We start from the raw sequence: 12,191 nt of genomic DNA, 5'->3' as shown, positions 1-12,191 counted from the left end.
TGTATTTTGGGTTTCAGAACAGTTCATCAGAGAATAGTAATGGCCCCTCAGCACCAAGGAGTCCAACCTCAGGCAGGCAGCAGTGATTTCAGGACAGGAGACCCTCTATGATCTTGCAGTGGGAGGGGTGGGCAGGGGAAATTCCATACTGTCCCGTCTGTGGCACGGTAGCTTCGCTTGGATTGCTCTTTGGGTACACCTACCTGCCGGGGTTCCTTCCAGCACTGAAGCTGCAATGCATACAGGTTGTAAATGGGTTCTGTTCCAAATGCAGTGGCATCGAAAGCTCACAGAACTCACTCACAGACCTTCTTTGAGAGGAGGGAAAAAAACCTTCAAGGCAGGCCAGCAGGGTAAATAGCTGCTGCTGGAGGCTCTGTCATGCCAGAAACCGTATGTCATCAGCACGGCAGCAACCTAGTGAGACACTCATTCCTCAGCAGCTGTGAAGAAAGGAACTGTAACCCCTGCAGGACTTGATCAGTTCTGTCAAACTGCAGTAGTCCCTTCCACAGCTCCCACCATCGCTGACATCTGCAAATCTAACTCAGGCAATAATTACAAATGTAATGCTTTGTTCACGTGGTGACTTCCTTTTCAACAGTTAGCAAGAAAATAAAGAGAGGCTACTTTTGTTATAGATATTCCCAAAGTTTTAGTCCCGCAGTTTCTGTGCTTATATTACTGCTTCACCCCAATCACTTGCATCCTTATTCCTTCTCCCTTAAGCTGTAATCCCTTCATCACAGACTCTGTCCCATCTGGACAGTGTGCACTCTTCACTAAAATTTTTGGCCACTTTACTATTATGCAACTGATTGTTTTCACCTCTGATTCCAATACAGAAGTTCTAAAAAAGCAAGCATAAAATGGCCATAAGTTCTTGGTGTTCACAGGTTTGCTGTTCAATATTGAACACTGGATACACAGGCAAGGAAAGGAACAAAGTCTATTACAAAAGATCACCAATGGTATCATACATTTAATGAACTGGGTTCCATACACCAGAACAGAACAGTGTGTACATAATGAAGTGGAAAGTTAAAACACTACCTTCCTTGCTAGTTATTCTTTTCCCTATAGTATACCAAGTTATACAATATATTTATAGGTTACTTCCAAAATGTTTTAAACATCTAAATTTTGCATTCCCTTGCATTAAAAAAATTACATATTAATTACTCGGGAAAGTTTCTGAATTCTGTTTAGCAGCAAATCTCCTTTCTTGATGGTTTCTTGGTACTGCCAATTCTTGCTATCAGGCCTAGGAATCATAGGGGAAAAAAAAGGGGTTAGAACTAAGAATATTATTTATACCAAGGCACTAAACATTTCTGTAGTAAATGTCATCAAAATATATAGAATTCAACTGGTCTGTCAAAAACAACCTCTAGGAACTATTACATACCTGTTAGTTTCTACAATCTCGTTTACTTTGTCTATTTTGCAGTGCAATCGCCCAGCTGCAATAAATCTTGAAAGCTCCCTAAAGAAAAAAAAAATTGGTTAAATCTGGTTTCACCAGGGACTTGCAGACCTAAGAGCACTGAAACTGCTGCTGTATTTCTGAAGCAACAGCCTATGGATCTTCATAAGGTATCTTAGGCATCCTCATCGTACTAAGCCTTGGACATTGCACCCAAAAAATAATCATTTTCGTGACCTGACCTGAACACAAAACCTCTTAGTTCTTTCTTCTCAGGCCAAGGTGTTGTACTTGAGTTAGTGAAACTTATCACTGAGCTTTGTACCAACTACTCTTCAAATCCAAAGGCAGCAGTCATGCAGTGTGCCTGTTTGGAATTTATCCTGAGGTAAGTATTGTCATGCCAGTCAATTAATTAGAAATTAATTAGAAAAGTGTCTCAATAATATTTAATTTTTTCAAATGCTTTTAAAAATTTTATTTTTATTGTTTTGTTTAATCAACTGGTGATCTACAGCACTGATGGTAGAAGAAAATGTTCCTGTGCTCAACAGTAAGACAAGTTACAACTCATAATAAATTACTGGAAAGCATAAGAATTAGTATGACTCAAAAAAATTACCTTTGAATTGAACGGTATTTGGTTTCCTTGAAACACTTATTAATTTCTGAGTATTTCAAGCATTTTAATATTTCTGTAAGTTTTCTATGTTAGAAAATCTGAAACCTCTCTGAAACAAGAATAACTCTTGTGAAGGCATTTGAAATAATGTGCTTCATGTACACAGAGTAAGTTTCTCACTTCTCTCATCACTTAGTTCTTATCATAATCTAAATCTGTTATATTTTATTCTAGAAAAGAATTTCAAATTGGGACTCCAGGGTATGTTTGATTTAAGTGAAAAACATCAGATCCTGTCCACATAAAAGAAACCAAGCAAAATGAGAGAGGGAGACTGGCAGAGTACAAAAAATGTGCAGATCCTCAAAGTTGGAACAGCTCAGTTTTCGCACAGCTGTGAACTAAGCTATCCTCTAAAATCTAAAGTTTCATAGCACATGAAGGTCAATAAATACAGCAATATAAAGAACAAAGTAATTAATAAAATACCAGCTTCTCACACTCCTCCATAGAAACATAACTTGGCATATTTAGAATACAAGTGAACAAAGATTTTTACTCATAATGAGATCATCATAAATATTTAAAAGGTATAAAGGGAGATCTCTGTGAACTGAAAAAGCCAAAGAACTTACTGATCTATGAATTCTACACTGACTCCAAAGGCTTCTGCCATGTACCCCAACGTCAAGGACCGGTAGGACTCGAGAAGCTGGCTGTAGGCGTGGATTCGCATTTCCCGCACGTAGTATCGGTAGTGAGGTGCAAACAGCCAGTCTTTCTTCATCTCTTGCTCTACAATAGCTGAAAAGAAAAAAAAAAAGAAGATGCAAAATAAAAAAAATCAGTAATTTCTAAGAAATGTCAAATATCAGTTATGTAAATAAAACACATGGCACCAGTTAGTAAGTAATATGTGACCATAACTACATTGTATTCTTGCACTCTTAAAGATATGAAAGGGATTCTGCACTAAAGAGAAGTAAATTCATGTAATCTGTATCAGTTCTGGAACCAGGAGCAGTCAACATTGAGGCAGAGCTAATGAGAGGCTGTAATCAGCACAGCATCCTTCTTTCAGGGGTGAGAGGGACCACCTTGCTGAAGGCAAGAGCTGGATCTGCTGCCCACAGGAGCAGCCTAGAGATGGGTAACAAGCAGAATTTCGTATGTAACTACTTGAAAAAACATTGTTACCCAATCCTGTATAAGGAAATAAAATTAATTCTCTGCTACTAGCTCTTAAATTAGTTAAAAGGATTTCCAGGCACTTAAGTGATTTTTTCCCTGACAATGTCAGTTCTTGGCTTGGGATGAGGCCGGCAAAAGGAAGATGCTGCCCTTTAACTCAGTCTCATCAGGCCTAGTCTTCCACAAAATCAAAGGTTCTTCCTTGCTTTTCCTAAATATCTCATTTTCTTGTATTCTAGATTTCACAGAAGAAAAACAGCAGTCTGAGAACTGGCAAGAATGAGGATTTTCTGAAAAGCTTTTCTTTGGTGTCACCCTTTTACACAGAAACCAGAGCAGAAAGCCAATGAGAACAACACTGAAAAATTTCTATGCAATGTCTCGTACAGGTTGAGATTTGAGGGCCTTTAGACTACAACTCCTATAGGTTCTTATGAAGATAAAACCTTTCAAAGCTTTCCTGATTTGGCTCTTCAGGTAAGATGGTGTTTCACAGCCATCTTCAAAATGTTTTTTCACCTAATCAGATGTGACCTTTCGCAAGGCTCATTGGATGTGAAATTTGTCCTTCTTTGTTTGAAAAATCAAAGCAGAAAATTTTAGATCACTGTTAAAAACAATCTCTATAGTTTGTTTTTCTGCATGTAGCTCTAGTTCTAGACTGTAGATACTCCAAAAAAGTTGTGTTATGATCTGAAACAAATAACTGGAACACCTGAAAGTGTTGTAGGACGTAACTCAGCCTTACCTAGCGACTGGAAAAAGGCTGCATAACGACATTCATAAAGAGAGAAGAGATACTGCCGTACAGCTGGCAAACTGTGCAAGGCTTCCAGGATCTCTGCTCCTTTAATCACCTGAAAGCAAACACACATCTTTAACCACCATCCCTTTCAGCCTCGAGATGAACAGGTTAAGGAAAGGCTCTGTCAGTTTGCACCAGTGTTTCCACATGCTTTCCTTACCTTCTCCCTCAGATCAGGCCTGTCCAGGGCAATCATGCTGACATACACAGTGTATGTTACAAAGGTTTTGTAATCCATCAGTTCATAGGATGTAAACGTGGAAACTGTATCAAGGAAGAGCTCTGCTGCTTGTTTAAAGTCTCGAATGGCTACACAGTAAAGGCCCTGGTACACCTTGAGACGGTTTCTCCTGTCCCAGTCTCCTCCTTCTTCTATTAGACTTAAAACAGAACAAAGAATATTTACTTATGTAAACGTGTCATGTAATAAGTTATATGAAACAAGTACAAATCAACTGATACCACAAGATGAGAGAAAGAATAATTTGGTTTATGTTACAGCTTGTAGAAACAGCCCAGGTTTTGTACATCTGCTGGTGTAGGAAAGTGGCTTCCTTGGGACAGGAGAGGCTAGAGGCTTTTACACAGTGCAAGTTTCAGCTGAAAGGAAAAGTTTATGGCCTCTTCAGCTGTGACAACAGTCTCTGTAGATGTGCAGGTCACTATGTGATTACTGTCAGCCTGGACTGTGGCAACAGATCTCCGCTGCCTTTGCTGCTAAAATCAAAGCTGTTCAACCAGCGGCATAGAAAACAATTACAAGTTGCCACTTTTTAACGATCAGCACAAAATTGGTGTGGCTGTAAGAAGAGCATGGGTGAGACAAAACTGCTGAGAAGGCAACAAAAGAAGTGGGAACCTCCTCTGCCTTGGTGTCTCAGGGCAGCAGCAGAGAGACTGGAACCACAGCGTGCTACAGGAACTGCTGAGGTTCAAAACGTTGGGAGCACAGAGACACTGAAGCTACCAGTGGAACACGGTAAGGACAGTGGCACCAAAACACACCATGCCGCTCTTGCTTCTAGAGGAAAAACTCCCTCTTTACAGAGCCAGCTGGGTGCCACTGGGAGCAGCTGGACTCAGCTGGCACAGTCCAGTCACACCCAAAGTGGGAGTGGGAGCTGGGCTATAAATACAAATTGAGCCAGCTGCTAGAAAACAGCTACCACAAAATTTTAACCTTTCTTTTCTCTTCCCCCCCACTAAAAAAATCCAGGAGTAGGAAGTGCTCTAAAACAAGGTAACACCCAGTCATGACTATAACTCTCTCTCACTACCAGTCCCAGTCATTTCTGGACAGAAAGGTATTTATCTTCCATTTCTTTTTTTACAGCTTGTTTCAAAAGTGCTTTAGTGCACTCAGAAAACCCAAGCAGTACCTTTTTGCCTTTTCAATGTTCCGTGTGATGAGGTCATTGTCCATATAAAACAAGCCAATCCTTAGCAGATAGAACACGATATCCAGACGATGCCCCAGGGCCACAGTTTTGTCGTAAGTCTTGCGGAATGCAGTCAGAGCTCCCTCCTGGCAAAATAGTATTTTCTACTGTAAGAATGTTAAAAGCACCCAGAACATTGACAAAATACCTGCTGTAAGAACACGTGTTGTCTCCCACTGGTAGTTGCGACTTTCACATTATGCATTCTGAATAATCTTAACATATCCAAGTTTAAATCAAGTTAGAAAAACTGTTCCTCATGTGTCTTTTAAAGCTAAAGACTATGCAAATCTACTCTGTAACTTGAAATTCAGCAGTATGATCTAAATAGCTTGGTAAAGTCTAAAGGCGCAAGGAAAGTGAATAATGGTATCTGCAAACTTTTCCCCTTGTCAAGAAAAAACAAGTTTTCTTTCAAGGACTGCTTTTTTTCTGGATAATTTAAATTTCAATAAGACCCTTCCCTATCTGCCAGCCATGTGTGAGCTGTGCCATAGAGAAAACCGTCTGCACATCCCCCAGCCCTCACTGGGACCTGCCCAGCTAACAGGGTTCCCATGCAGCATTTTCTACGAGTCCATAAAGCCTCTGCTGTCACCAACCTTATCCCCAATCCTGCAAAGGTACTCAGCCTTGGCCATCATTGCATCCCGGATTTCGCTCTCCCCCAAGATCTTTTCCGCATCCTCTAATTCATTGTCAAGACGTTTCAGTTCCTCCTCATTGGCTTTCTTCATTTTGCTCAGCAGATCCGTGTCCATCTGCCACTCCAGAGACTTGCACAGGGCTTCATAGTATGGAGCCATGTCTAAAAGAGAAGCAGGAAGGGTTCTGCTGTTCACTGCTACAATGAGAGTGTGTTTGTTCCGAGAAGAACATGACTGTCAATGCCACAGACGCCCCTTCTATGACCAGGTACCTGCTGATCTAGACACAGCACAGCCACTGTTTCTGCAGGCCTTGCCCCTCATGCTTCCTTTCACTGATCCTTTTTCATCACTGCTCTTTACACTGCTCCCATTTGCACTTTCTGTACCTTGCACTGGGGTGGCCTCCCCTCGAGTTCTGGGTGCAGTTTTGGGCACCACAATACCAGCAGGACATTAAGCTGTCAGACAGCATCCACAGGACGGACATGAAGACGATGAAGGGTCTGGAGGGGATGTATAAGGAGCAGCTGAGATCACCTGGTGTGTTCAGCCAAGAGAAGAGGAGACTGAGGGGAGACCTCAAAGCTGTCAAAACTTCTTTGTGAGATGAAGTAGAGGGTCAGGCGCTGATCTCTGCTCTCTGGAAATCAGCGACAGGACCCGAGTAAACAGCATGGAGCTGTGCCAGGGGAGGTTTAGGTTGGATATCAGGAAAAGGTTCTTCCCCCATACGGCGTGGTCGGGCACTGAAGAGGCTCCCCAAGGCAGTGGTCACAGCACCAGCCTGACAGAACTCACGGAGCACTTGGACAACGCTCTAGGCAGAGTGGGATTGTTGGGAGTGTCCTGTGCAGGACCAAGAGTTGGGCTTTGATGATCCTTGTGAGTCCCTGCCAGCTCAGGATGTTCTATGATTCTCTTTATCCCACTGTGAGCACGGCAGCCCGTGATGCTCAACTCACAGCTCTTACAACCCCAGCACGACATAAGAGTGGTCAGAGCTGGGGACAGGGCACGGCACCGGTACGTCCAACCCTCGCTCTACCCCGCTGCTCTCGAGCTGTCCATGCCCCGGGGGAGTCAGTCCCGGGGGCAGACCGATGCCGAACTGCGGGGGGACGTGTACACAACCCCCTGCCCGGGGATCGATGACCACAGACAGCTACCCGGCTGCCCGACAGACACACGGTCGGAGCCGGGGGCCGGCGGACGGACAGACAGACAGACCCTGCCCCCCCCCGACCCCCAGAGCCTCCCCCAGGGCCCACTCACTGTGCAGCCGCACCGCCGCCATCAGCTCGTCGCGCGCGGCGGGGTCGGGCGCGCGGGGCCGCAGGCTGAGCAGGAAGCGGAGCTGGGCGATGCGGAGGTCGGGGTTCTTGGGCAGCCCCTCCTCCTCCAGGTTCTCCAGCGGCATGGCGGTGGCGGCGGGACGGGGGACGCGGGGCTGGGGCTCCACAGGACGGGCGGCTCTCGGCGGCGGGCGGGCAGGGCGGCGCGGCGCAGTGACTCAGCCGCGACGGGCGGAAGCGGCCGCCCGCTTCCGTCACGCGGCGCCCCCTGGCGGCCCGGAGGCCCCTGGCGGGCAGGCGGCGCGGGCGCGGGGCGGCCCCTAGCGGCGGCGTGGCAGGCGCGGGTGAAGGGGGCGCTGGGGGACGGCGGGAGCGGGTCTGGCCACAGACAGGGCAGCGTGGCCACACAAACACAGAAACGGTCGCCACAGAGTCACAGGTGCAGGTTGCCCAGGGAAAGTGGCTGCCCCGTTCCTGGAAGTGTCCAAAGCCGGGTTGGAAGGGGCTCCTGGTCTTGTGGAAGGTGTCGCTGCCCATGGCAGAGAGGCTGGAACTGGGTTATCTTCAAAATCCCCTTCCAGCCAAAACCATTCTATGATCCCAGAGCACAGGGTACAGGGTTGTGTTCAGATGATTCTAGAATATTTCTAGTGAGGGAGACTCCACAGCCTCTCTGGACAGTCTGTTCCTGTGTGCGGTCACTGCCCAGGAAAGTTTCTCCTCATCTGGAGGTGGAACTTCCTGTGCATCAGTTTGTGCTCATTGTCTCTCGCCCTACTGCTTGGCACCCCTGAGCAGAGCCTGCTTCGTCTTCTTGGCAGCCTCCCTGCAGACACTGACAGACATTGATGAGGTCCCCTCTCAGTTCTCTCTTCTCAAGGCTGACCAGGCCTAGGAAGGGGCTGTTCACAAGGGCCTGTCTGCTGTTTGGGCACAGGGGAGGGACACAGACCTAGAAGGAGTTGCAGGGAAAAGTGGGTTTGTAGCCTTTGTAGTTTCAGAAAGGAACTGGAATGTGTTACACCAGAGCTTGTGGCACAAAACAAATAGAAGGCAAATAAAGGGCCTAAACAACCCTGGTTTTGGTTGTATCTCATCCAGGATTGTGCGGAAGTCATACCTGACTCTGGCCTGTGTTGATCTACTTCTCATTTTGCTTTTCTTTATGTTTCTCCATCTGTTTATTAAACATCTTTGATTTTGTCTTTCCCAACCTCACACAGCAAACACTGCCAGTGCTGGAGCATGTTCCCTCCCTTGGGAACATCGAGTGAAAATGGTGGCAGAAGGGTTGGGTGGTCCCCATGTGTCACCCCACCCCACTGGCCCTGGTCCTGCTGCGCTATCTCTCCTCACCAGGGCTGTCCACAAATTGTCTGTGCCACATGTTACAGATGGGGCATAACCTGTGCCTCCATAGGGCCTGTGTGTGGAGTCGTTGAGGTTCATCCCCAGGTGATACCTGAAGTCAAACCCTTTTTTTATTCTTTACAACACTTTGTATATCAGCCACTGTATTCCCTTGGAAGTTGGCAATAAGATAAAAACACAGTGCTTTTGGAGTGGAACACAGCTGGGTGGTGGGGCAGGCACAGGGTGCTTGGCTCCTGCAAAGGGCATTTTTGGTGCCCAGGGCTATCTTGTGGGATGCAGGATCCCACCCAACATTCTGGACCACACTTGCTCTGTAGCTGAGCTCCTCCAGACTCATTTTGTTATTGTTTGTTGGAATTGGGGTTTAAGCACAAAGCTTTTGGCCAGTGCCTCTATTTTGGAGTTGTGCTTTGCATCTGGGTGAGGGGAGAAACAGTTCCCTTGACTGTTTTGGCACGGTGTATTCCCAAGATTGGCTTCTGTATATTGGGCATAAATTATTTAGGAGATCACTGGAAGAAACAGTTGCCTGCTGTGTTTTTGATAAGTGCTAGTATTTTTTACATTGATTCTGACTTTTTTCCCCCTTCATTTATTGGCTTATAGTATTTTAGAATAAAATAAAGGAGAAACTGTGTTTTAAGTTGGGCAGTTCCTCTGTTTCTTTAGAAGCAGTCATTTTTTCCCTTTGTCTTCTGTTTCTCTTTTTCAGTTGCTTTTTGTATCACTTTCATATTGATTGCGCAAGGAGCAACGGCTTTGATGCTTTGCAGGGAACGGCATGCAGAACTTTTGCAGCAGTGTTTATGTTATTTTCCTGTTGGCCTTTGCATTTGCTCAGAGGCCTGTTAATTAGTTTTATTTATGACAGACACTTTCAGGCATCTTGCATGGTTTTTTTTTTTCATCTTGTCCCCAGCTCTATTCCTTAGGCAGTGTGCTCTGGAGCTAAGGAATGCTGTTTATTCTTTGCATGCCTTGTTTGGGAAGAAAAGGATGGTTGGGGTTTTTTCTGCTAAGTAAGGCTGATGTTCCAAGTGCTCAGACATTGCACACACGGGTGAATGTTGCTTGTGTGAGTGGCTGAGCTGGGATTAGCTCACAAAAATTGAAGGTGAAAAGAAATTGAACCAGCTCCAACATACAGTTATTGCAGACAGTCCCTCCAGTAACGGGTGGAAGGTGGAAAGTATGTGCAACTCCCCTGTAAGCAGATAACCTGGCTGTCACCGTAACTCTTTTCCTAATCCCTAATATAAAGATTGGTTTGCAGCCACAGCTGGAGGTCTGCCCTCTTCCAAAATTCACATCATTCATAACCATTACAGTTCTGGCCATTCTCACTGTCCATAGAAACACCCGCACCCTGTCAACCTCGCTGGGTTTGGTATCCTCAGCTCATTGTGGCAGTAAAAGCCACAGATTCATTATGTACTGTGGGAGAAAAATTTCTTCGTTCTCCCATTTCTGGATTTGCCACTTCTTAATTGGCTGAAAAATAATTTGCTAGGTGTGAGAAGAGTAAGGGAACTGAGTTTTAATTTTTCTGGGTTAAGTTATTGCTGAAATGTGATGTTTTTGGTTTGTAACCATATGAAACACTAGTTAATTACCCCACCCAGCCTTTATTGCCTGTAAATATTTGCCCATATTTTCACATTTATGTGTATTTCAGCAGTAACAGGGACAAAAGGAGCTGGCTACACATTTGTGATATTCACTACTAAATGTGAAAAAAAATTCAGGGAGAATACTTATATCTCAAATATTTATATGAAGAAGTAAGGCCTTGTGGTGACCATAATTTAATGTGGTCTTACAGCATTCAGAAGGATCCAAATGATTTTTTTTTTCCAAAATGGATCTCAAATGATTGTTTCCTTCCTTACCAGATGCATCAGGGCAGCAAGGAGCCCTGTGATAGCCCCTAGTAACTTTTTCTTGAAGAGTGACAGTATGGATGTGCTGCAGGTAGGGTCCAGACCCTGCACTCCCATGGCGATGCTCACATGCATCAAGAGGTTTTTTCACTCCTTGCAGTTCCTGGGTGAACACATCTTGTGTGGTCAGTGACCCAGACAGTGATCATGGGCATCCCAAGTAATGCCACCCTCCTCGTTATCATTTTTGCAGCCATAGGAGGCCACAAACAGGGCTGGAAGTGCAACTAGAGATTTCCAGATCCCCTCCTTCCCCAGTAACAGCTGTTCGTTACTAAATGCTACCCAGAGCAAGGTGGCTTTCTATGCATCTGTGTGCTGCTGCTCGATTGTGTCCTGGCTGTTGGAGCCGTGCCCAGGCCACCCCGATGTCCAGCAGGACAGTCAGAAACAGTATGTTTCTGGGGCTGAGCTGCCACAAGGTGCCAGTGTTTCAGAGCACTAACTGCACGCTGTCTCTGCCTTCTGAGTGTTTGCTTTGCTGGGCTGTTTTTCCCCCTCAGGGTGCCTAGTGAAGCCCTGCTATCGCTGAATGTTGACTGAAATCTTTGGGGACTGCCAGCCTTCTGCAGGGGCACAGACCACCCAAAACCTGCTGTGTCCCCTCCCCAACCACTGCCTGGTTTCCAGGCCCCTGTGTCCAGCCAGACACCACTTTGCTGCTGGCAGAGATAAATAACATACCCATTATGGCAGTGTCAGGAGCCAAGCACTTTGCTTGCCAGTGCCATCAAGGGAGCCAGGGACCATGTCTGTCACTGATCCCTCTGCTTGTCCCTCTCTCTCTCCCAGCCCACAAAGGGAAAAGCTCCCCATCACTCAGGGTATGTGGCACTTTTCAGCAGCAGGTCACAGAGTGCTCACCTTTCCTCTCCAAGGAGGTCCTGCAGCCCTACCTGGTTCTCGCAGGCTTCAGAGACAGGGACTGTCCTGGCACTGTGAGCATTCTCTGCCAGTAGATCAGCATCTGCAGGAGGACCCAGGACTGGCCCCAAGTGCTGTTGGGTGACTTTAATTCCCACTGCAGAAGGCATGAAGGGCCCTGGGAGCTGTTTGACCTGTCCGTGCTGTAACGAAGAGCTCTTTGTGCACAGCCACAACGCTGTGAGCTGCAGGCTCACCTCAGCAATACCAATTATGCTTTCATAGCTTGCTGTCGCACTCAGGCATCTTCAAGGCCAGTGCATTTGTTTCATTTGCAGGGCTGGTTTAACTGAACTTGGGAAAAGATGGCACTTGAATCACATCTGGCTTCATTCTTTGCCCTTCAGTAGTGGAAGTGTTGACAGCAATACTCACAGCGGCACTGTATAAGCATACAAGTGTTAGGCATTCTGAATAAGCTCCTAGAAGTTGCCTGTTTTCCTAGGTAATTATTGTTGGCATAGGTATGGCTGTTGTCTCAGGAAGTCTGGCTCTCGAACTACAGTCTGTGTCAGCAAGGAGTGAAAA

At 45.8% G+C, this 12,191-nt stretch overlaps 1 protein-coding gene across 1 annotated transcript; it reads right to left on the bottom strand.

The window, feature by feature from the left end:
- Positions 1 to 962: 962 nt before the first annotated feature.
- PSMD6 (proteasome 26S subunit, non-ATPase 6) lies at positions 963 to 7,652 on the bottom strand. Its single transcript, XM_042015062.1, has 8 exons — positions 7,406 to 7,652; positions 6,086 to 6,291; positions 5,424 to 5,569; positions 4,205 to 4,424; positions 3,988 to 4,096; positions 2,684 to 2,852; positions 1,409 to 1,486; positions 963 to 1,264 (listed from the first exon to the last, which is right to left on the bottom strand). The coding sequence occupies exons 1-8, from the start codon at positions 7,548 to 7,550 to the stop codon at positions 1,168 to 1,170; spliced, it is 1,170 nt and encodes a 389-aa protein (XP_041870996.1). The 5' UTR covers positions 7,551 to 7,652; the 3' UTR covers positions 963 to 1,167.
- Between the last annotated feature and the right edge of the window lie 4,539 nt (positions 7,653 to 12,191).

Source organism: Corvus kubaryi, unplaced genomic scaffold (assembly GCF_017639235.1).
Source record: "Corvus kubaryi isolate FWS band 111438036 unplaced genomic scaffold, C.kubaryi_AGA036_p1.0 136, whole genome shotgun sequence".
Lineage (NCBI taxonomy): Eukaryota > Metazoa > Chordata > Aves > Passeriformes > Corvidae > Corvus > Corvus kubaryi.
This window is presented reverse-complemented; position numbering and strand designations above follow the sequence as displayed.